The sequence below is a fragment of the Chelonoidis abingdonii genome, chromosome 5 (genome assembly GCF_003597395.2).
Source record: "Chelonoidis abingdonii isolate Lonesome George chromosome 5, CheloAbing_2.0, whole genome shotgun sequence".
NCBI classification, from domain to species: Eukaryota; Metazoa; Chordata; order Testudines; family Testudinidae; genus Chelonoidis; species Chelonoidis abingdonii.
The window spans coordinates 57,382,426-57,408,702 of NC_133773.1; the positions used below are offsets into that span (position 1 = coordinate 57,382,426).

General features: G+C 41.8%; 1 protein-coding gene across 1 annotated transcript in view; it reads right to left on the minus strand.

Moving 5' to 3' along the window:
• ZNF827 (zinc finger protein 827) overlaps positions 1-26,277 on the minus strand; it is a 133,296-nt gene that overhangs the window by 94,616 nt on the left and 12,403 nt on the right. The window contains exons 2-3 of the mRNA XM_032764889.2: positions 13,574-14,584; positions 7,344-7,516 (exon numbers count right to left, since the gene is read on the minus strand). Of these exons, the coding sequence (XP_032620780.1) occupies positions 7,344-7,516; positions 13,574-14,584 (1,184 nt within the window). The remainder of the gene's footprint in view (positions 1-7,343; positions 7,517-13,573; positions 14,585-26,277) is intronic.

A 26,277-nucleotide genomic window follows, 5' to 3' on the forward strand; every position in this document is an offset into this window, starting at 1 on the left:
TGTGGCACACACACAGACGCAGGTACGGCCAACCGTACGTCCACTGTGGCGATGGAAGTGAGGCTTTAAAATTTTGACTTCTCCGCGTTCATATACACAGGATCTATATGAGCTTGCTCATTTGAAGAGGAACCTGCAAAGCCCAAACCCCCTCTTTCACATCCACCAACAGCGCAGCTCCTATCATATACATCGCTGCTATGGATCACCCTACATCACCCCCGCATGCGCTTGCTGGTAGCAGGAAGAATCCTCTTGCCAACACTGAGACCTCGTCGCTATCTCCGTCCACACGAACCCTAATCCGAGTTATCACTATCGAATTTAGCGCTACTCCTCTCGTTTGGGAGGAGTTCCGAAATCGATTTAAGGAGGCGGTTAACTCGATATTAATGACGACGTCGTGTGAACAGCGTTAAATCGGTATATCGGCCATTAAACCGATTTAAAGTCGCAGTGTAGACCTGGCCTTAGCTGCTGCTTTGCTATGCCTCAATGTTGTGCATTCAGTATCCATTTTCTAATCAGCATGGAATTTTTGCAGATTCTACAGTATTGTCCTCTTCACACAGAATCTTCGGTTGGGTATAATTCTACTTATCCCTGCAAACAATTTATGTTTTCTGAATAGTTTATACCCATGTAATACAGATTCTTGTTTTTTGTTATTCCACAGTGATTCAGCAATGCTTGCTATGTCTACTGTGTCAAGGAGCACTTCAATTGCTAGGCAATTGAGTTCACCCCTATTTTCGCTTTAAGGTTCTTGTACTGTTATATAGATAACACTTATTTTGGGCCATATGCTTATTCTTAAATCCTTATGCGGATACCCCATTGCTCTTCTGGAATATAAATTTTGTGATCTTAACCAACCCCTCTGCAAATGGTGTTGGAAGTGGAGCAGAAAGCTGCGTCTTAGCATGTGCATGCTCCATAGATACGGAGTGGTTGGAAGCTGGGTGCCTGAAGCCTGCAGCAGTGTTCTGAGGTGAATTTCCATCCATACCTACCTATCAGGGGAAATTTGAAAAAATTGAGATTTTATTCCCAAATTATCACTCTCCCTTATGTTATTTTTGCCATTTCAAAATAAGTACATAACAATCTTTTTTGAATAAGGAAAATAAATTCCAGTTGTATATTAAACCCAGACAGGAAAGGGCTTACAAACTGTCGTCTTTGTTGCCTTTTTTTTTCCCTTCGGAAATCCTCTTTGTTCCATCCTTATGCCAGTCAACATCACTTTCTTCAGATGTAGCACCAGTTTAAATCATGTTGCAGTACCAGAAGTGAGTCCTGAGTTCCTGGGAGAAGACCAGATAGGCCTCCCACGCATAAGGACTGAAACTTTGGGTTATGAATGATTTTTGTCTCAATCCAGGTGAATAAAAACTAATTTTAGTGTACAGTTCTGTACTGAATATATTTTAGGTTTTTCTATGGGTATCATCATAGAATCCAAATGTCATACAACTATTAAACATAAAAATGTGCATGCCCTAAATGACACAATTCTCACATGCATCCGACGAAGTGGGTATTCACCCACGAAAGCTCATGCTCCAAAACGTCTGTTAGTCTATAAGGTGCCACAGGATTCTCTGCTACAATTCTCACAGCCTCCCTCGTTTATGAAAGGTATCTGTGGGTATTTTTCCTTCCTGCCTTTCACTTCCTTGCCTCCAGTTGCAAGTAGGTGGTGGAAAGGGGTCCTTGGATAAAACTTTATCAAAAAGGTAGGTATAAAGCTGAACACGGTCAGGGTTAGAATCAGTCCAGTACCCTATAGTTACATGTTCTATAGCTGGAGTCAAGACACCAGAAGTGCTCTGCTCCTTGCAATGTTGTACTCTAGTCCCAACTTATTTGCATGACAGTTAACATAAAGCTATCAAAACTGATTTTCTAAGAAATGAAAAGGCAAAAAAGATGCCCTAAGCAAACACCTACAAGTCACTAATAAAAATCAAAACTCAGATTCCTGAATTATAATAGGAAGGTGCACAACATCTAGAATTCTAGAGGACGATAAAGATACTGTGACTTAAGGCTGTGCTGCCGTAAGAAACAAAATTAAGAAAAGGCTCCTAGATTTTGATGACAGTGGGTGAAGACTGCAATTGATTAATGCTTTGAACAATCCTGTCTGCCATCCTGCTCTACTGAACATAAAACATGACACAAACCTCTCAACACACTTATACAAAAAAAGGGTTGGATTTTGATGGAATCCTGTCTGAGCAGATGGTGCAGATTGACAAACAAATCCATTCCATTACAGACTTCATTTTTTAGTCATTCGTTTGTTCTACAAAAAGAACAGGAATACTTGTGGCACCTTAGAGACTAACAAATTTATTGTAGCATAAGCTTTCATGGGCTACAGCTAGAAACCATAGGCCCTGGAGATGGTATACAATCTCAGCTGCAGCCAGGGATTTAGCCTGAATTTATAGTAGACTCAGTGGGTGTGGCTAGTGGCAACACTTTGTGTAGGATAAAAAGAGAGACTCCTATCTGCTAGAGTAAGATAGAGTAGTTTCAGAGGAATGGTAGGCTGTGAAATCTCCAGCAAGAGAAAGTATACTGTGCCTCTGATTAACAGCTTTATTTTTTGTTTTACCCTATTCTATTTAATTTTTCTTTTGGTTTTGTTTCTAGTTTTTTGTTCGTATTTTATGTCTGTGTACTTTTGTTTTTGGAAACGCTTTTTGTTTTTCTTTAAATAGAGAAGGTTAAGGAAATATTTTATATTGTGGTAAAATAAATCTGTGCCTCTTTTGTCATCAGCTTACCCCATCACCAAAGAAAACTCATGTCATTCTGGCAGGGTGCCAGTGACTTTATCAAACACATATTCTCTATCCCCCTCACCAACCACACATGCATTTTGGATTCATCTTGATTTTGTCCTCCCTGATGCACCACATTGTTACCAGGGGCCTACTCAAAAGAGAATATATATAAATATATCTCAAGCCCCAATGTCACTATACTATCAACAGAAAATATTTTCCAAACTCGTATACTGTAATTCTGATCATTTGAATGTGCCCGTAATTGAGACCAAATGTGGCCAATACAATCCTTGTATGCCCTTATCTCTAACAGAGTGGTATGACCAGTGAAGGCCACAGTTCCCACTATGTAATGGTCCATTTTGGCCTGTGACATCACACTGTGTTGAGTGCTGATATTTGAAGTCTGCAGGCCTCATCTCTATATCATGGATAATTTGCTCCAGTTTATTTTACTTGTTGATTCATTTATAAAATCTCATCTCTTACAATTGACTCAGGGTGTATGAATATTGCTTTTTTTAAAACCCCACCAAGTTAATCAATATTAATCCCTAGTAGATGCACTTCATCCTACAAACCAGGAGTAAACTTAACACAATGTCCCTATACTCACCCACTAAAAATAAAGAGAAAACCAATGGGCTTTTACTTCATATTGATATGCAGACTCTGTTAGAACAAAGGAGGAATGAATGACAGAGTTGAGGACCCTCCACTCAGAACACTCTGTCACCAGCCTGCAGAGGTTTAAATCTGGGAACACTTTGTTCAAGTACATGTCTGTTGATCTCACACATTATGGTGAAATGGGGTGAGAATACAGGCTTACAGATACAAGTTATCTGAGCCATAAAGGGTTTTAAAGGTCACTATCAACACTTTGAATCACATCTGGACATATAACAGCCTCACACACACACATGAGCAGAAGGGGTGTCAGAGTGAGACCTTGTGGGACTATCCATGAGACCATCCTCAGGGCAGATTAGTGGCTACTCAATACCACCCTCTAGTGCAGGGGTGGGCAAACTTTTTGGCTTGAGGTCGACATCTGGGTGAGGAAATTGCATGCAGGGCCATGAATGTAGGGCTGGGGCAGGGGGTTGGGGGTGCAGGAGAGACTGCAGGGCATGAGAGGGGGTGTGGTAAGCAGGAAGGGGTTCAGGGCAAGGGGTTGAAATGTAGGAGGGGTGCAGAGTATGACAGAGGGCTCGGGTGCAGGAGGGGGTGCGGCATGTGGGAGGGGGCTCAGGGCAAGGGTTCGGGGTGCGGGCTCTAGACCAGCGCTGCTTACCTTGAGCAGCTCCAGGGTGGCAGTGAGGTAAGGCAGGCTCCCTGCCTACTCTGGGTCTGCACTGCTCCCGCAAGCAGCCGGCACCACATCCCTGCGGCCCCTGGGGGAGGAGGGGCAGAGGACTCCATGTGCTGCCCTCGCCTATGGGTAACTTCCCCCGAAGCTCCCATTGGCCACCCCACCCCACCCCACCGGGACGTGGTGCCAGCCGCTTCTGGGAGCGGCGCGGGGCCAGGACAGGCAGGGAGCCTGCCTTAGCCCTGCAGCGCCATGGGAGTGGCAATCCCACAGGCTGGATCCAAAGCCCTGACGGTCCAGATCCAGCCCACAGGCCACAGTTTGCCCATCCCTGCTCTACTGTCATTATGAACTAAAGTAATTTTATATCTAAGTGGCCCTTGGTTTGGCAGCATGGATGCTTCTCACATGTAAACATATTAGAGAAAGCAATGATGTTACCAAGTCTTCTTCAAACTGTTGCTAGCACTGGAGAAGAGTGTGTGCATATAGTGGTGGTGAAGGGTTAATCATATTTATAAAAATTCTAATTCTGGGTTTATATTTTATTTTACTCCTAACCCACCACACAGAAATATAAATACTTGTCTCAATGGTTATGATCAAGAATTTAAATATACTCCTTGCATTCATAAGTCCTTTACTATACTGGTTATCGATTTGTTCTGAAAGCACTTTAAGACAATATAACCTATATGAACCCTGCAACTCTCAGTTGTGATACTGTCACAAGTTAGGGTCTGTATCATAAAGGGGCACACAGCTAGGATCAGTTGTAATTTATATGACAGTTTTGCTCTTATGGATTTATAAAAACATTGTTTTAACTGACATTGGGATAAAACTGGCATACTAGTTGTCAACGTAATTGCAATTTTTCTGCTCATGAATAGCTTGCTTTGGTTAAACACTGTCTCTCAATATACAGTAGAACAACTAAAAATAATTTTTGGTGCTGTCGGATTTCTTTTGACGGCTCTGCTTTACCTAATTAATTCCTTGCTATTTTTTGTTACTTTGAAAATTTTTGTTGAAGGCAAATTTTGAAAAATGGCTATTGGACAGTTTGATGTTTTTATCTGTGTTACAAAGAAGTTTCCATAAAATCATCACCACCTTATTGCATAGAATACTATATGATCTGTATATCTGTCTGATTGTTGTAAGGGAGTTTACTGTATGAAGACAGAGATAATTCAAGGAGAGGCTGATACCCTGAAGGTATGAAAGAGTAGCATGGCTTCAAATAGCCATCCAGCAACCAACAATTAAGAGACAGTGCAAGAACCATTCATTCACTTTGATGTCCTACCTCTGACCCTCTGCTAAAATCGCCAGAAGGGCTTGTCAAGACAGGGGACCCATCTGGTAAACAAAGGAGAACCTAAGGCCCCGGAAACTGAAACAGAGGACTGCTCAGAGGGATTAAAAGTGACTCTCTCTAGGGAACGGAGAACTGTTCGCAGGAGACCGTAAAGAAAGGCCTGCCTAGGGTTTTTAAGAAGGGATGACAAGCCTCTAGGTAAGACAGACCTGCATACAGGCTGTTTATTGTTTAACCTTCCCCTTTTTTTCTTATGCTATGCTTTGTTTCTATGCTTAAGATTAAACAATATTTTTGTTTGAGAAGGCCTGTCTGGTCACTGACTCCCAAAGAATTGCAGGTACTGAATCCAGTCAGACCCGCCAGGTAAGCACAATCGATACACGGGGTACTGTAGCCCAGGACTCTGTCTAAGAGTGGGAGAATTGCTCGGTTCCACCTCAGGAGAGGTAGACGCACAAGGTCGGAGACCTGAGGTGGTGTACTCAGAGATTGGAGAGGGAAGAGAGGTGCAGCTAACCCTGTAACCATGACAAGTATAAATCAAGATGACTCCACTTAAGTAAATAGTTGTTCTGGTTAAGTGAGATCAGAATCTGGCCCAGTGTTCTAAAACGTTTTAACGTAACAAATGCTGTAACATATCATGCCAAAAAGTCCAATATTTCCCTGTGTACTTTACACATATTTATCTGTGTTAATAACTATAAACAAATAATTCAGACAAATAAAAAATTGTACTGCTACTATAACAGGTCAAATATGCCAGTGAAGGAAACTTAGCGGTTTTGTTCAGTAACTTTATACAGAGACAGGGCCGGTGCAACCCTTTAGGTAACCTAGGGTGCTAGGATTTGGGGGGCGGTATTTCCTTTGGCAGCGACTGCGGTAGCCAGATCTTTGGCCGCCCCAGTTGCCGCCAGCATTTAGGCAGAGGGAGCTGGGGCAGCGGAGCATAGGGAGGGCCGCCTGCAGCAAGTGGGGGGGGGGGCGGATGCAGGGAACTCCCTGCCCCAGCACCTCTGCCCGCCTACTCCTGACACGCCATCGCTGCTTCACTTCTCCGCCTCCCAGGCGCTGCGGCCACAATAAGCTGATTGCGCGGCAAGCCGAGAGGTAGAGAAAGTGAAGCAGCGACAAGCATGCTGGGTGAAAGCAGAGCCCCAATAGGGGGAATTGAAAAAAATTATGGGGGGGGGGCGGGGCGGGTGCCTCAGGGCGGAGGGTGGGGGATGGGGGAGGGCGCAAGGTGGAAGTTTCGCCTAGAGGGCAAAACATCCTTGCACCAACCCTGTACAGAGACTGGATGAGCCAAAGCCCATCTTCACTTCACTGATGTCCATGCATTGAAGCACACATTATGGTACACAAGAACCATCACACCATATTCTTTAACTCCTGCAACACTTTACTGCCTTTCCATTAAGTTTCTTCTTGAATTTGTTCATTTTTGCCAGTTTAACATGGACATTTAACCTTCAGGTAGGTTAGGCTTGAAATATAAATTGTGTATAATAAATAAAACCTAAAGTTAATAAAAACATTCTTTACAAAAGCATATTACAGTGAAAACAGTTATTGTTTCGGTTTTGAACATTCCCCTGAAATGCCTGCAAACGAAACTTTACAGCATTGTAGTGCCCATAAAGGAGAGCCAGAAGGTGAAACTGACTAGACTGTTTTCATTGCCATAATTATACCAAATCCAAAAGGCAAACAAATTGAAATTTTAAAAATCTAAAACTTTTTGTGCTTTCCTTTTTAATAACATGTTATTAGTAGCACAGGCACGGAAATGAATTTTTTTTAAAAAAATTATGTGATTTTTAACCAGATAGTTTCTTTTCTATATATTTTTGCTCACTGAGCCAGTCTCTTCATTGTCAGTAAACATTGCCCTTACCTTCATATGTGATTTGAGATTGTCCTTGCGTGCACAGCGAAATGGACAGAGTGGGCACTGATGACTTTTTAAACCTGTATGAATCACCATGTGTCGTTTCCAGTAACTCTTCCTCTTTATAACCAACCCACAGATTGGACACTGAAAGGGTTTTCCTCCTTCTTCTTCTGAGACTCAATGGAGGGAGAAAAGAAAAAGAGAAGGTCCTTTACAGCCACTGGTAGAAAACTTTCCCCTCATAAACATACTCAAATATCATTTTACAACTTTAGATTTTCATCTGCAAAGACAGACACAGTACTGGTTAAACACCAACACCCACCAAACGTTTCAGTTCCTCTTCTTCCATATTCAAACCTCCCTAATCTAGTTAAGTTCCCTCTTGACATCTGTAATTTAAGATTCATTTAAGTTAAAGTCTCAAAAACATCATTTGATAGATAATGAAAACAGAAGATATTAAATACAGAATTCTCCACACTTCTTAACCAAAAACCATACTGGCATCATAAACCTGGCCTGGAGTATGTCAGAATGGACTGATTTCAGAATCCCTGCTGTTGAACTTGTTTACTTATGGCTCAGCAGATGCTGTTGCCACTTCAGCCATCAGGTGGTCTTAGGGTCATGGGATTTTTTTCTTCTTCTATCCTGTGCATTAAACCTACTGCTTTTTTCTAGACATTTGGACACTATTTTGCACAGTATTGTCCATTGTAAGAGGGAATGGCAACCAAGGCTCAGGAAAGATGTTTGTGTTTGTCAAGCAAATATAATTTATCTACTAAATATGGAATAATCACCAGGCTAAGGGGAAGGGAGATTCTTTGTTGTTGACGTGACACAATGAAACATTCTGACATCTCACTACAAATGCCTCTGCCCATGATGAGGAAGTTTGTAGTGTTGTCACTGAACTAGAAGATAATTTTAGTGATTGCTAAAAGGCAGGTTGATTATTTCTGAAAATCCAGAAGTTAGTAGTGTCTATCCTGCTATTTGGAATCATTTCCAGACTATTTCAGGTCATTAGATAATGTATTTTCATTCTTGCAGCTATTTTCTGCCTGCAAGATTCATGAAATTTAACATTTCCTATGATTGGAAACCAACCAATAAAACCTCCAGAATGATTTTGTAATATGTTTCAGTATAATGCCTACTAGCTGGTAGGAGACAAAAATATAATTCGTCTGATTACGTAGTCCTTCTCACCTAATCAACAAGCCTGAGAGAAAGAGTACATTTTCAATGTGTGTTTGGCAGCTTCGGAAAACTTCATAAGTAGAATTTCTATAACGCTCAATATATTATTAAATTGCTCCGTCATTGCATCTTTGAAAAGTCAGCGGAAACCAACACTATAATTGCTAGTGTTTCACTTTTTTCATGTCTTTCCTTATTTCTTTATAGAAGGTAAGAGACAAACTATAGAAATATATATTAGTAGCATTTTTTATTCAAGTCATTTTCTTCTATCACGTCTCCTTTTCAGCAACTGGTTATCATCAGAAGTGAATCAGAAATAAATGTAGCAAGTTCTCTCACCTATTTTCTAAGGTCTATAAACAAGGTGGCTTACCAGCAATTTTGCACATTACTTTAGGCCAAACCCAGAACTGGAGTGAGCGAGTACAGCTCCGCTGATAACAATGAGCATTCCTAATATACAGGAATTGTGTGATCCACCAAGACAATGCAGCCATTGCTGGGGTGGAACACAAGAGTTGTTTATAACACTGTATAACGCTTTAGCATAAGCAAAGAATACCGGGTCTGTGTTGCCTCTCACTTATACTGATGTAAAATCAGGAACAACTCCAATTAATTCTATGGAACTACATGATTGTAAAACTGCTATGAGAGGAGAATCAGACTCACTGAATCCAATTGAAAATCAGGAAGAATGTTGTATGTGTTCCATGCAAAATGTTTATTACTCAAATGGGAATTTGATCCAGGCATAGGGACTAACACTCACATTCTTGCAAAAGTGGCATGGGATCTTAAACAGAGAGTCAGGGCCAATGTTCCCTCTAATTTTTCCCATCCATGCACGGAATGAATTTTGTTATGTGCAGTGGGGGTGGGGCTGAGGGTTTCAGAGTGTGGGAGGGGGCTCAGGGCTGGGGCAGAAGGTTGGAGTGCAGGGGGTGAGGGCTCCGGCTCGGGGTGCGGGCTCTGGGATGGGGCCGGAGATGAGGGGTTTGAGGTGCAGGCTGCCCCAGGAGTGCAGTGGGGGGAAAGGAATCCCCACATCCCTCTCCCCTAACAGCAGCCCCAGGGCTGGGGCGGGGGGGGAGGGGGTAAGAGGCGCCTCACCCCGCCACAGCAGGCCCAGGGAAGGTGTCTAATCCCGCCACAGCAGCCCCGCAGCTGGGAGGGAGAGGTGTCTGGCCCTGCCACAGTCCCACATGCCCCAAGCTCCCCCATCACCACCCTCCACCTCACCCTATTGCCTCCACATACCCCCTATTTCCCACTTCACCCTACTGCCATCTTCCAGGCCCACCTGTGGCCATGCCTCTGAGTGTAGTGTGCGCTGCGTGGCTCTACTAAGCGCACGGTCCTTGGTGACCTCCTGTATGGCTGCGCATGCATGCACTTTAGAGGGAACGTAGGTCAGGACTTCATTTTACATTTCATCCAAAAGACAGCAATACCAATTTTAAAATGTTTCATGACACCACTGGTACAGCAATATAGGGGGTTCCACTTCAGTCTCTTCCTGAACCACCTTGAGCTTTACTGAGCATCTCCCATCCAAGTAATGATCAGGCCTAACTAAGGTTAGCACGTGAGATCTGACAAGACCACAATCTGATGTGCTATTGCTCCTTATGTACTAAAAAAAGTTTATGAACTCAGAGCTTAATGCATGCTGTAGGCCTGTTCAGAGTGCTTTTTTTTTTTTAATTTTTTTTTTAAACAAACATATTTCCCCCTTTACTGCCTCCTTATTTTTTCCAATATCTAGTAAATGATCTCAGTGATCATTGCCTATCATGGCTATCTTCATTGCTGATGAAAGAAGCTGACTCATAATAACTGGAAGCAGACTTTCTTCAACTATAAAATATATGGGAAAATCTGCCAATCAGTGCCTTCAGGGAAAATGTTTATTTTACTGGCAACATAAGCATGTCCTCAAGAGAAGGCCCACACAGACAAAACTTTATAAAATGAAATATTATATTATGGTTTCAGTGCCATAAAAATGTGGCTGCAAAAAGAATTACTTCCATAAAACCATGGCTGCAAAAAGAATCAAAAGAATGTGTGACATTTATTTTCATAGCAAATACACATGATCAAGTGCCCAACTCAATATTTTAGAGGAGTACTGTAATGTCTACTTCTCAAAAGTCACACAACAGTGACCTCTTTCTGTAAGTTGTGCGTCTCTACAGCAGAAAGAATGATTACAGAGAACCAAATTCCTTCAAAATCCAAATACCCTACCTCACAGCTTTTCTTGGTCTCTTATTTTCATTGGGTTAATTCCTTTCAAGTGAAAAACTAATGAACATGTCAGAAAGGGAGCTAGAATTCAACAAGTATCTTTGTTATTACAATATCATGATAAAGTTTGTTTGGATGCCAACTGAGGTTGGTGAAGGCCCAGTACATATAAACTGATCATATTTTTATATATAAACAAAGTAAAATGATTGTTTCATGGTTACCAAGGCCCTGAGGTAACATGCTCCCGTTACGGCCTTTCAGCATTCCTGTGTTTTAAGCAGAGTAGATGCTAGAGATTTCACTGCATCACAGCCAGATTATTAATTGCCAGCACTGCATATACACTTAGACTGCACTTCTCTTTTCCAAGGTGTACAGATAAGATTCCACAATTCGCTAGCCAAACATATAGAAGTTGGATTTAACTACAATAAAAACGTTTCTCTTCTGCATTACTCTTCCTTATCAAGGAACAAATCATGTGAAAGCCTTTTGCACATGCAGTAAATAAACAGATATTAACAATATTTTTAGAATGTTGTATTATATTAAATGTAACTGAATCCTTGCAATCCCCCCTCTTTAAAGGCTTGTCTGTGTGAGAAAGTTATACCAGTATAACATTAAGGGTGTGAATTTAAATCAATACATTTACACTAGTATAATTTAATGTAAACCCATTCCGAAGCAACATAAATTTATCTGAAAAAAACCTCTTTTATGCAGGAATAAAAGTGTCCAAAAAGCTATATCAGTTTAACGATACCGCTAAAACTTTGCCATGTAGATAATCCCTAACAAACTAACACCCAAGCCTTTTATCTTGTGAAGGCTTTTGACCAGCTTTCTCATCCTATTGATCAGAGTATCATTGTTAGCAAGTTAACACCTAAATTCCGTGGAGATGTCCATGGAAACACGAACATGTGATGCATACAATTTTTTTAAAAAGAAATGTCAGTATGTATATAGGAAAATATTGCTTATTTTGATAATTGAAATAATGCAATTCCCCACATTCTTTCCTAATTTCTTTTGTTAGCAGTACAGTTCGCAATAGGCCTGTATCTTAGGGTACGTCTACACTGCACGATTATTTCGAATTAGCTTAAACCGATATTACAAAACAGATCTAATAAAATCGGTTTAGCGCGTCCACAGTGGGATCCCGAAATCGATTGTTTGCGTCCATGTCCAAAGCTACCATCGATTCAGGACGGGCACGTGGGTAGCTGTCCTCAGCTATCCATAGTTCCCACTTCCGTGTTAGAGCACATGCCTGATGGGCAAACATACTGCCCGGGTGGTGCTGGGTCGCCCACTCCCTCCCAATTTGTGAAGGCAGCAGACAACTTTGCGCATTTTCGCGGATGCATCTGAGCAAACGCCATAGCCACACAATCTTTCCCTTTTTTTTTCACGGGTGGTGGGAATAAACTGAGACGTGTTCCCTGAACCATGCAGACACTGGTTGTGAAACCTACAGACAATGGGAGCTTCAGCCAAAATGCAAATATTTTCAGGAACTGGCTGTGGACTGTGGGATAGCTGGAGTCTAGTACCCCCTCCCTCTTCATGAGCTCCATTTGATCTCTGGTTCCCGTTACGGCCTGTCACACAGCGCTGGACTGAGTTTTTTTATTCACAACGCTCTGGCATTTCGTGTTTGGTAAGGAGCGCATACAACAATTTGTCTCCCCACTACAGCGATAGAACCTAGTATCTCCCGTATCGGTCTAGCTGGAGCCTTTTTCGATTTGCAAACTGCATCGCAGCGTGCTGATCAGAGCTCAGCTGGGCATAGCAGGAAATGTAATATTAAAAGTTCGCGGGGCCTTTCCGTTTACCTGCGCGCTGCATCGAGTTCAAGATGCGTCAGAGCGGTCCAGTGCTGCACTCTGGATGCCGCCCGGACGCAATAACTGTCGATTTCCGTCAATAACCCTAATCGAGTTACATATCGAATTAGCGCTACTCCGTCTCGTTTGAGGAGTCCGAAATCGATTTAAGGAGCCGTTTAACTCGATATTAATGACGACGTCGTGTGAACGGATACAGCGTTAAATCGGTATATCGGCCATTAAACCGATTTAAAGTCGCAGTGTAGACCTGGCCTTAGAATGCTAACAGAACTAGGGGAGGAAGAGGGAGGGAGTGGGCTAAGAAGTATAAAGTGGGTTTTGTGGAGCAGAATTAGGAAAAAGCAGTTCATTTTCTTCTATTTCTTATGACAAAGAATTGTGAAAGAATGAACATGAGATTTGTTCATGCTTCTGCAGAAAATTTTAATGAAAAGTGGCAACATAATAATATACTCTGGTAAATTAGGACAGGGTAGTAAGCGATTATACAAAAGTCCATTTGTGACAGAGACAGCAGGAGGGAAAATTCTCCCTTGTCCAATATTTCAAAAGCACTGGTTTTGTACATGTTCCCTGATACCATGAGCTCCCTGACAGGGATTCTTTGATCTTCCCCATTAAATATTTCTTGTGTGGATCTATTCTGAACTTGGTGAGGAAAAAATGCATTTGTATGGAATAAAAAAAAAATGTATTGAACTGTACACTCATTACCTTTCAAATATGGAAACATTTGTGATGGTTTGATCTTCAAATGGCAATTTAAAAGCTATCCTTTTGTTTACTGTGTTCTTATTTTCATAATAGGTGGAAACAATACAAAGCAGCCCAGGGAAGAAGAGTTAAATAAATCTAGAGCAAAACAAACATGCCTTACTTGATGGTTAAGATAAAGGTCCGTACCTGTATTAGTGGGCTTCGAAATTCTTCCTTTAGGGACTGGAAGTAGCAATAATTCCAAAGACTGTGGTGGAGTTACTTTCTCTTGCTTCATCTCTGAAAGCTGCAGGGGATCCTCCGCAACTAGTGACTTTTTCTTCTCAGCCAACAGGCTGCCTGCAGCCCTTGCAGCCACCTCCTTGAGTAGGGCAGCTGAGGAAGTCATTGAGGCCAGGGAAAGGAAAGAACTGGCTGGAGGTGGGTGGTCCTGCCCAGGAGTCATGCTTCTTTCACTAACTTTCTTTGATAAAGCCGCTAAGGTTGAGCTGGCAGACTGAGAATTAAAAGGCGAAGAAAAGGATTCAAATCTTATAGTATCTTCAGTCCTTGAAAGTGATTTGTCCTGAAGAACTGCATTGGCTGCGGCTTTCAATTTCAGGATAGCTGAATCTGGGGACAAACCACAGGTGGTGGTTGAGTCTGGCAACCACTTACCGTGATTCCATATAAACCGATTACTTGCATTGTATTGGTCATTTTGTTCCTGTTTCTCAGCAAGCTTTCTGGCAAGAACACTTAGCTGCTGGGCATGATGAGAAGGTGGAGAAAAGGAGAGATTTGAACCAACATTTACAGGGGACTCGACCTTGCCATTGACTGTAACAGCAGTGTCCAGCTTGAGAGAACCGGCCTCCAGAAGCCTTCTCAGGTTATTGCTCAGTGGCTTATTTGGGCCAGGAGATTCATCTTCACACAAAGATGACACATCAGGAGAAAGGTGTTCTTTGCTCTGTAATGTGTCTTTTAAAGCCTCATTGTCAATAGCTATCAGCTCCAGCGTGTTGCTGCTAGGAGTTGCACTTCCCAGAGAAGTATCCGGGGAAGTGGACTGCGCCTGGATTCTATCCTCAAGAGACAACTTGAAGTTTTCCTGGACTTCTCCATATGATGCTTCCGATGGGGTCTCTGAAGAGTTTCCAAACCAATGTTCTTCTTCACTAAGTTCACCTTCCACTTCCTCCTGTCTAGTACCATCTGTGGGATACCAAGAACAACAAGTTTATTTCCAAAATATTAACCTGTCCTTAATGCTAACTGTGTGAAGTTCTCTTAATACCTCCAGTTCTTGTCTCACCTCAACAAGATTCTAATGAATGCTAGAGACAATTGCATCAGGTGAACCCTAAAGCGGGAGCATTTTGAACAGTTACTAAACATTTGTCTCAAGTGCTTTCGTTTGGCATCTGGACTAGTCAGAAGAAGTAGCTTTCCAAAAAAACAGAAAGAATGAAAGAGTGGAATAAAAAAAGAAAATAGTGGGATAAAAATGAAAGCATGATGGACTTGTTATCAGTAAGTCCTTAAAAACTTGCTAAGTCAGTATAATTCTATAATTGCAGTAATGTATTTGCATGACCAGAGCATGGGCATCATTTATATAGTGCTATTATTTAAACCAACATAGGCCACTAATTTCTCAAAATCTTATAATGTATTTGACTCATTGAATTTTATAGACTGTACCTAAAATTCTGTAAGCTTAGTGCAGAGATGTCTTCAAAAGACAGACCAGGTGTTGAATCACTGATATTAAAAGTAGTTGCCTACAGTTATTTTAATCTTAGTCCATTCTGCACTGTGCACTATTTTGGGAGCGGGGGGGGGGGGGAATGAAAATTTGTTGCTGCAATACATGATGTTTCTTTTCTGAATAGCGAGAGCAGTAACCCTTGAACTGCAAGCTAAGGTATTGACCTCGCAACCTGTTTAGAGAGGAAACGTAACATACAAATTTTCTTGCAGTGGAGACATGCCTTAACAAAAAAATCTTACAGAAGAGCTAAAAGTTAAAACAAAGAATATAGTAAATGGCATTTTGTTCTATCTTGAAAAGTGTTTCCTTCTTACAGTTAGCCACATTTCTTCCTGACAGGTGATTCCAGCATATCTAGTCTCTCTCCCCAGAGTTGGCTGGCAGTGTTTAAAGTGTGGTGACCCTGGATTGCTCTTCTTCACAATGGTTATTCAGAGAGATATAGATGTGACTAAAGATTTTTGTCCATCTAGCTGGCCTATCGGAATGTAGTCAAGAACAATAGCAATGTTAGAATTAAATTTATGTTATCTCCTCTTGCCAGATACCTTTCTCACATATCTTGCTTTTAGACTGAATGTCCCACAGTATGAAAGAGTCATAGGAATCATACTACAGCAAATCAACAAAAGGATTTTTTTAAAAAAAATATGGACACTGCTATTACGATTTTATGGTACATACTGTATATTCCCTGATTCCTTATTCATTTCCAACAACTGAAAAACTTTAGATAGCAACTGACAACTAATAATCAACATTTAGCACTATATTGCACCTTTCATCCACACATGCAGCCTCAGCCAACAGATATTTAAATAAAACTTGCCATAGAAAAATGTATGAAGACAGATGTCTTCATATTCAGTTGTTCTCTCAATAACATTTCCCGGGAAAATTTCACCAAAATTTGGAGAGGATACTACAGACAATAACTACTTAGCCCATGCTTTAAAGTGAGAGAAGTCCAGAAACTTTATAATTAAAAATATCATATACAATTATTTTGACATTATCTAGGATCAAATAAAAGGTTAGAATGGGTCTCTGAAAAATGAATGAATCATCAGGATTAAGGAAAAGGTGCATGGCAGGGCCAATACCCTGTAGATATGTATAGAGATGAATGATGCTAGTCAGCCGTTAAAGTTCAAGCCTAGGTTGTAGAAGCCATTGCTTCAAGTCCCTGCTCTATCATACATGTCCTGTGTGACACTGGGCAAGTCACAGTCTCTCTGTGCCTCAGTTTCCCATCTGTAAGATAGGGATAATAGTTCTTTACAACTTCACAAATATGTTGGGATGCACACAGATTCCAGTGATACGGGCCATATAATTATCTTATGACTGAGAGAAATCTGTGCCTTTGTGTAAAAATGTAGTTTTCTCCGTATTATGTTCCTCTCTTTTTGTTACAGACCCTATATTTCCTAGTTACAACCAGCCTTTTACAATATGAATTAAATAACACATCTTACCAATCTGTAACGCAACTCTTCCTTCTCACTTATGACTTTTTTTGTCCTAACCACAGAGATGAATGCCTTGAATAAATTTTCACAATCCAACCCTCCTCTTTAGTTTTCACTTGTCAGAGAAAATTTGCAATGTCTGAGAAATGGGACACCAGCACGTACAGGATTGTCCAAGTCAGAGTCCCTTATTCAAAACAAAAAGGGACGGGGAAGGACCTGTATCTGTTATCACAGAACCATAATGAAGCCTTTCAGGGCTAGCAACACAGTTGTACTATGTGCGTGTCTGAGATGACAGTGAATGAGAGAAATGGAGTAGAAAGCAACTCCTGTAGTATTACCCCCTCTTCTACCCAGCACACACTGCGATGGGCTGGATCACAGAAACCCCCTTGGGACTCCTACCTGATGTGCTGAGACTACCTCTGAGCCTATTTTCCCTGCCAGCTTGGGACTTCAGGACCTTGCCTTGTTCGAGCCAGACACGCTTGCCTGCTGCAAACTCAGACTCAAGTCTGAATCACATCCCCCACAAGCTGCAGGCTTAGCTGAAAACAGCTTAAGAAGTGCTCCTGTCTCCAACACTCAGATACCCAGCTCCCAATGGGGTCCAAACCCCAAATAAATCCGTTTTACCCTGTATGAAGCTTATATAGGGTAAACTCATAAACTGTTCTCCCTCTATAACATTGATAGAGCGATATGCACAGCTGTTTGCTCTCCCAGGTATTAATACATACTCTGGGTTAATTAATAAGTATAAAATAATTAGATACAAAAAGTAGGATTTGAGTGGTTCCAAGTAACAACAGACAGAACAAAGTAACTTACTAAACAAAATAAAATTAAACACGCAAGTCTAAGCCTAATACAGTAGAAAACTGAATACAGATAAAATCTTACCCTCAGAGATGTTTCAATAATCTGCTTTCACAGACTGGACGCCTTCCTAGTCTGGGCCCAATTCTTTTCCCTGGTACAGTCCTTGTTCCAGCTCAGGTGGTAGCGAGGGGATTTCTCATGACTGCTGCCCCTTTTGTTCTGTTCCACTCCCTTATACAGCTTAGCCACAAGACGGGAATCTTGTGTCTCTTTGGGTCCCCATCCCTCCTTCTAAATGGAAAAGCCCCAGGTTTAAGGTTGATTTCAGTACCTGGTGACATGGTCACATCTTGTGAGACCTCAAGCCTTCATTCTTCCCAGCCTGATTCACAGGAAGGCTTGCAAGTAAACAGAGCCATCTACAGTCAATTGTCCTAATTGATGGGAGCCATCAAGATTCCAAACTACCGTTAATGGCCTACACTTTGCATAATTACAATAGGATCTCAGAGTTATATTTCATATTTCTAGTTTCAGATACAAGAGTGGTACATTTATACAAATAGGATGATCACACTCAGTAGATTATAAGCTTTGTAATGATACCTTACAAGAGACCTTTTGCATGAAGCATAAGCCAGTTACATTATATTCACACTCATTAGCATATTTTCATAAAATCATATGGAGTGCAATGTCACACACACATTCTCCATTGACTCCACCCATTAGGAAGACACACCTGCAGAGGTTCAAATGAGGGGGGACCAGAAGGAAGTGCAGCACCCCTTCCTATACTAAAGGGGAACTCTCCCTCTGCCCCAGGTGCGTTGCAATGAGCACTTCCTATTTGGCTGGAGCAGCGAGAATTCCTCCTCCTGTTTCACTCTACTTGAACTACTGCAAAGTGCCTGCCTCCGGATCCCAAAGAAAGTTTGTTCCCCAGCATCTCTACCCTCAACACCAACTAGGATTTTTTACTCATCAGCTCCTTCAGTGCACTGAAACCGGATCTCTTCTAACCGCTGACACTGTTCTAGTTCTCCACTTCTCACGACTTCCCTCAGTCACTGCAGCATCAAGTCCTCCTTACCTTAAAGCTAACGTTGAGGGCTGGCATCCAAATCCTACCATGAACAGAGTTCAACTCTTTTAAACATTAGTGTTTTGGTTTTAAAGAAGCACTTTGAAGCCAGATGGTTTTGTATCACAGGGGAGCAGATGCATGTTTGGGAGGAGTTTAGTTCATATGCATTCATGCCCCTCTGAGCTCAAGCAAACCTGAAAACTCAAAGAAATGCACCTGAACCCACCAACTTTCCTATGGTCTCAAATTAAATCTTAATTCCTGCCCCAGAATCCAGGATGTTCATTGGGCAGTTGGAGATGGTCTGCTTGAACTATGCCATCCTCAGGGAGTCTATCAACAAACTCTGGCTGTATTTTGAGTTTGTATTGGACAATTTGCACAGCACCATTTGAAAAGACACAAGGTTTTCTCATAATCACATCAGACTCACTGCTTATGATGAGTCCTGGAATACTTGGAAGGAAAATATATTTCCTTACTAAATTTTTCCATCTCCATCATATCCACACTATACGTTATTACTGTAGGGATATTTATGAGCACAAGAGTTGGTATTGAACTTTTTTTAATTAGAAAATTAAGTTCTGGTCTTGTGAGTATAAATCACCTGACTTTGCAAATGGATATGTTACATTAAATTTTGGGCCAAATTCTCATTATCTTCAGTTGGAGCAGAATTTGGCTGGAGCATCTCACTAACTTTAGATAAACTATCCAACAATTGTTCAAGTTTCTCTCCTTGTCAAAGATTAAGGGGTTGATCCTGTAAAGATTCTTCTTTGCTGACTCCCATGGGAGCTCTGTACACACAGAGCATTTGCAGGATTGGTCCTTGAATTGTTTGTCAATATTTGACACCAGTGGAAGTTGTAAGTGCTCAGCGAGTCTCAGGATTACATCATTAGAGGACAAAAATGAGCCACTCAAAGTACATCCTAAACTTGCTAACAGTGTTAAAAATCCAACCAAATACTTCGACAATTGTTGCCACTGATTTAGCTCAGTATGAGGCATATTTCAATAGAACCCCAAATATGTGCAACAGTAAAAGTGCCAAACCCTCTTTACTAACTTATTCATCTTGTAAAAAATACAGTGACACTCTGCTTTGAGGGGAAATCAGATTCAAAGGCAAATCCTAATGACCAGAAATAATGACTAGACAAGTTCACGGAGAGGGTTAAAAAAAAAAATTAGATACGTTCATGGAAGAAAGGTGCATCAATGACTATTAGCCAGGATGGGTAGGGATGGTGTCCCTAGCCTCTGTCTGCCAGAAGCTGGGAATGGGCGACAGGGGATGGATCACCTGATGATTATCTGTTCTGTTCATTCCCTGGGGCACCTGGCATAGGCCACTGTTGGTAGACAGGATACTGGGCTAGATGGACCTTTGGTCTGACCCATTATGGCCATTCTTATGTTCTTACAAAATTATATTTTATGATTGTACCCTATGGGTACTTTTTATTTAAAAGTATCAGCGCATTAGAATTTGCTGTGGATATTACACGAGCTTCAATTAAAAAAAAAAAAGACTTCTTTCTGAAAACTGAAAAAAAAACAGTCAATTATGCCTTGGACATATCTATCGTAAATCAACTGCTGAAACGCAAAAACATTAGAGGCAGAATGGGAAAACCTAGACAGTTAGAAAAACGGAAACACTCAAGATGACTTCCAAATTATCAGCTTGAAGATGATCTGGGAGGAAAACTAAAGACAGTGGGAAAGGAAAAGAAATGGAATCAGGAGAACATGGTGTCATGGAAGACAAGGAAGGTCAAGATTTTGAGAAGGCAAGTATTGTCAATCAGTATCAAATGCAGCCAGGGGCTAAGGATGAAGGAGCAGAGGGCTTGAAATTTAGCCAGTAAAAAGTCACTGGAAACCTTGGACAGAACAGTGTCAGTGGAATGGAGAGGATAGAAACCAGATTGGAGGGGATCCAGCATGAAATGAGAGGAGAGGAACTCAAAGCAGTGCTTGTAAACAGCACATTCAGTGGGCACTATAGCAATAAACAAGGAAATCGTATCTCAGAATTTAATACAAACCTGAAAATTAGGATTGCCAACTTTCAAATCGCACAAAACACCAAACACCCTTGCCCAGCCCCTGCCCCTTCTCTGAGTCCCTGCCCCTACTCACTCACTCCCCCCTCCTTCTGTCACTCGCTCTCATCTACCCTCCCGCACTCGCTCATTTTCACTGGGCTGGGGAAAGTGGTTGGAGTGCGGGTTCTGGCTGGGGCCAGAAATGCAGGGTTCAGGATGCTGTCCCTGGCCAGTGGGAGGTGCAGAGCTAGCGCTCAGGGTGGGGAGCAGCACGCAGAGCCTCCCTGGCCACCCCTGCGTCTACAGCTGCAGGGACATGTCGCCCTTCCTGGCAGCTGTGTGGAGCCAGGTAGGGAGCCTGCCAACCCCTCCAACTGGACTTTTAACGGCCCGGTCAATGGTGCTGACTGGAACCACCACGGTCCCTTTTAAATAGGGTGTTGCAGTCGAAAACCAGACATCTGGCAACCCTATTGGAAATAAATGGAAGAAAATAATGGATATCTCAGCTTTCCTAATACAGTACATATCTTCACAATGTAAATACAAATAATGTATTTGCAGGTAAGTTAATTCAAACCCTTCCCTGCCCAAAAGATCACATGCTAATTCTGCGTCATTTTTATCTGTGTGCCTACGGCTGTCAACTCCACATGAATCTTTGTTAATTTCACACCAAGGTGTGATAGAAAGTCAACAACCATAGGGCTAAAGAATAGTAGCTGTGCAACTGCATGATAAAAAATACCTGGAAAGTTAATTTTATGGAATCTTATAAAAGTTGTCCAACCCAGCTCAAAAAACTGCCTACCAACTTTTTATCATCTGAAATGCTGAAAAAGGCTGCCTTTTGACCAGTTAGAATATTAAAAGCCAGCAGGCAGTTTTGGGAGCTGGGGAACTTTTACAGGTTTCTACACTGACTGGACTGTACCAATCTTGCAGATACTGCTGTGGAGTGGGGGATACCTTCCTCACTGAAGTTCCAGAAACTCCCCTCCACAGAACGGCATTTACAGCAGTCTCGGAATAGACTATACATTCAGAGCAGTAGAATGTTGATTTTCCCACAGGGATGCTGAAGAAAAATCATGATTTTAATAAAGGCCTGCCTTAGCTTCTGTATTACATTCACAGCACCAAATAAAACTGAAAAGACACAGTTGCATAAACAGCACATGGATGCTGGAGTGCACACCATCCCCCATAGTTCCCTCATGATATTGATGACCTATAATAGGTAAGAAGCACAGAAGTCTGGTTCTTCTCTCAGTGGAACTTTTGGTTCACTGATGATTCTTCTAAGGACCATTTAACTCTTGGCCTCATCACAAAATGATTTATCAGTGTGGCTGGTACCCCAACCAGCAGGAGCGGCGGGAGGGTTTTTGGCGCCCTAGGCACAGGGCCGGCTTGCCGGTCCCGCGGCTCCGGTGGACCTGCCACAGGCATCTCTGCAGACGGTCCACCGGAGCATTCTGCCACCCTCCCAAATCCTGGTGCCTGGAAACACCAGCCCTGCTAACCAGGGGTTTAACATGAAATGTCTCCATTGCAGACTGACCTAGAGAGTAGCACAGTTGTAACAGGAAAAAGCCAGAAAACAACTGCTTCTACATTCTTGTCTTTCCTCCCCATATTTAAAATATGTGCAAATATAAACACAATTAGATAGCGAGAAAAGCCCTGGGAGACAGACTATATTTCACCTCCATGTCTTCTAAAATAAACGATTTCCCCAAACAGAAAAAAACACCCCAATTTTAAGGCAAGACACAGCAGCTTTATTTCCATTCTTTGTTTAAATTGTCATTATAAACCTCAAAGAAACCATTAGGTTGAATACTCTGTGATAGAACTTTTTTAATCAGAACACTCTGAGATCAGTCAGATGCCATAAGAATATTTTCAAAGGAGACTATATGAGGACATAGCATGTCGTACAAGAGCAGGCTACAGAAAGTGCTATCAATACCTGCTTGGACCACCTGATAGACCACCTGATAGACTGGACAATGATAGCAGATGTTTATAAAATGAGAAAAAGACCGTATCTCCTTTTTGAGAGAGTCAAAAGGAAATAAACCTCCCTTAGTAATGCTGAGGTCAACCAACTACACAGAGGAGCAGTTCATAGACCTAAAATGCAACAAAAAATTCCACTCCTCCCACATCATCTCTCATGGTATCTAATGCTTTTAGGTTTAATGGGAAATGAGTAAACCACAGTAGCCAACTTTGCTGAACAATTACTAAGGCCCTATGAAGTAACATCCCATAATAGATATTTAGATTTGGACACACCTTTTATAACCTTGCCACCAGATGGCGACCGCACTGACTTACCTTTAAAGGAACATGCCTACCTGAGAGAGCTAACCTGTCTGTACATTAATAGATCAAAAGAGTTCACCTTGTTTATGTGAAGAAAGAGATCAATCTGTGACTGGGATCCAAAAACCTTTGCTGGCATCAACCACCTAGACCTTTTTCGAACCTGAGACTAAATGACTAGGAAGCCCTTTACCAAGGGCCTGGTTTTCTCTGAGTCCCCTTAAATTAGCCAAGCTGTCAAATAGAGATTTTGATGAAGCCCAATGAAGCTCACCAAATGGAAGGGAGATCAATTACTACTCCTGTACTTCCCAATGAAACTGCAGTCAGCACTAGTGATTTGATGGTCCACCTGGCCCATGAAGTTGTCTAGAAGGTGATCGTACTTGAGGACATGCATTCTCTCCTTATGGTCTCTCCATGCTGAGGTGCCAATGCACCACATTCCTCACTGTACACTTAAAATGGCAGGTACATTTACACACCAAGGCGCTGAGGTGGACCACTGAAATCTTCACCTTCCTTTGGCTACTAGGAAAAGAGAACTTTTAAATTTGATAAGATTCTCTTGCATTACACAAAATATTGTTTACTTTTGGGGGGGGCGTGTTTTGCTTTGACATCTTCTGAACATCCTTCTACGGTGACAAGTTGTTCCAATCAGGAGGTGTCAGATCCCAGGGTTGGCAGAGAAGCTGACTTTCCTGAAATGCAAATAACGTCAGCTGCCATCTCAACACCTCCACCATCCCTAGCACACAAGGAAGCCTTGTCATCTGTTTCCATTTGAGGAACGAGGAGAAACTGGAGTCTTGCTGCTAACAGAAGTTGTCTGGGAAAAACCATTTAAGCTCCCCCATAGAGCACATCAATATGGGTATTAACCTGTACACCAGTCTAGGTAGCCGTCTGGAAAGGCTGGTTCTGTATCCAAAAGGATCCCTAGATATATGATCTTGACATCTGCAGCCTATACAAGATCTTCGCAGTGTCTGTTCTGAGTCAAATTGTTTTAAGTGATGGCCAAGTGAATGATCCTTCCTGCTTGCCCCTGAGGGATCTGCAATGGTTTGGGGATATTTTCGTACAAGAATTTGGCCCTGTGGATACTGAAAGAACTTTAGCTGCTCATTAATGAAGTTCACATTGAAAAGTTTCACATTAGTCACAGAACCAAAGTCCAGATTGGTGCATTTTGAACAGAAATACAGGAGGGCTGAATATGGCTATCTGCAGATGGCAGATTCAGTCACCTGGCAGCCGCCTTTCAAATGGATCAGAACCTTGCACAATGGCCAGATTCTAAGGAATTGTCTGCCATCTCAGAGACCCTAGCCTATAGACAAGTCATAACCACAAATTTGTTCAAAGAAGATCCCATGGTGCTATCAGTACGTTGTCCTCCCTAGACACAGCAAATGACGAAAATAGGGTCTAGTGAAGGTATCACCATAGTGTCGACCAGCAAAGCAACATACAGTTTTATCTAAGGCTTGTGGAATGTGAAATCTAGTTAGGGGATACTTCTATTTGAGGAAATGGGAAGAACCACACCACATGCTTAGGGTATGTGAGGGTAAAGGGATGGAACAATGATCTTTGTTCTTAGGGATTTCTTTTATCCTCTGAAGGACAATGCACTGGAGGGAGCGGGGAAGGAGCTCAGAGATTTAAATGAGGAATGCTCATGAGACCAGACAAGACTTAAATATAGCAATCTGAGTCAGAGGGCTCAGAAAAATGGATCATCCACGGTTTTGAAGAGGAAAGAACGGTGACAGGTAGGCCCCTGCCTTGAACAGCCCAAGTAATAACAGCAACATTTCCCTCCTGTTTTTAAAAAATCTGTAAGCTATTTTTGTAAATGGTGCTGTGGCGTTGTCATGCTCACTCCCAAGCCTAACACATGTTTTGGAGGATGTATCTGCCAACAGGATAGATCAAGGCATCTATCTTAAGGTTACTATAGTCTTCCTTCCTGTCAAGGCTGTGAGAAACGACAATTGAAGAGGGAGAGTTCCTATCCAGCTTAGTTTTTATGGAGTGGCCATTCACGAGAAATGGACCTTCTGAGAAGAGACTGGAGAGGAGTGTTCAGTCTACGTGCTATTTATGCAAAATGTGTCTTCTAAGTTCTGATCAATAAAAAAGCAAGAACCTCTTGCCTTCTAAACCTGACTTAACTGGATAGCCACATCAGATAAAAACTGGTGGTCCAATCATTTTGCACAATATCTATATTTCTACTATTGATTTCACCAAAATCTTACTCCCCAGAACCTCCTGCCTATTCTCTCAGTGCCTTCAATTGTCCCTGACTCATCTAAATTAGAGTCTGCCAATGCTCCATAAATGGGTGCACCAAAAGCTGTTTTCACTGAGTCTTGAAACAAAGTGCATCTTCCATCACCAGAAATGTACTGCAATCCTTGCCACACCTTCAGGTCCTACAGCCAAAAGTACAACGAAACATACTTCTACGTACTGGGCAATTTAGAGCAGCCAAGACTAAAGTGATTTGTTTAGGCTATAGACTATTAAAACTTCAATGCACCTCGATGCACACAACTTATTTGAGTGCAGCCAGTCATTTAAACCTGCCAGGGTCGTCAAGACAACTAAATTGCAGTCTCCCTTCTAGTTGAAAAAGAAGGTGGACAAGAGGAAGTTATGAGTGTCAGTTCAGATACCACAAAGGACTGACTAAAAGTAAGAAAAGTATGTAAGCATGCCTTGTTGCACACAAACAATTTGCAATGAAGCTAAGAGTTCTTTGATCATAACTGCAACTTATTATCAAGGTCTACCAAACGCACTTCAGTTATCACAATAATTTTGAGAGCCATTGAAACCCTGAAAGACTATTGGAAAAGGCAGTAAAGCACTGGAGTTATTAACTGAGCAGAGCAGGATCATTTTAAATTTTCCTCAAAGGACACACCCAGCAGTGCTGGAACAATTTTTATAGTAGGGGTGCAGAAAGCCATTGAACAAAACTGTAAATCCTGTACATGATGGAAACCACTTCAAACCAGAAGTGCTCTGCTGCATCCTCAGCAGCCCTAGTTCCAGCACCTATGGACACACCATTGCCAAAAGGCCAATCTAGGAACCAAAACTGCACAGCCTGATTACCTGCTCCTTTACCCATTCATTCGAAGGGGCTGCTATTATGTGTTGTTCACACCATATAGAATCTGTCCCCTTAAGCAATCAGAAGTAAATTTACATAGCTGCCACAATGTTATCAGAAAAAAGTGTCTGCTAAGATTGATAAATTGGTCAATTATCTGCTTCCTTGACTTTTATTCTTCTTGTATAAATGTTTTCATCCTTACATTACCAATATCTGTTAC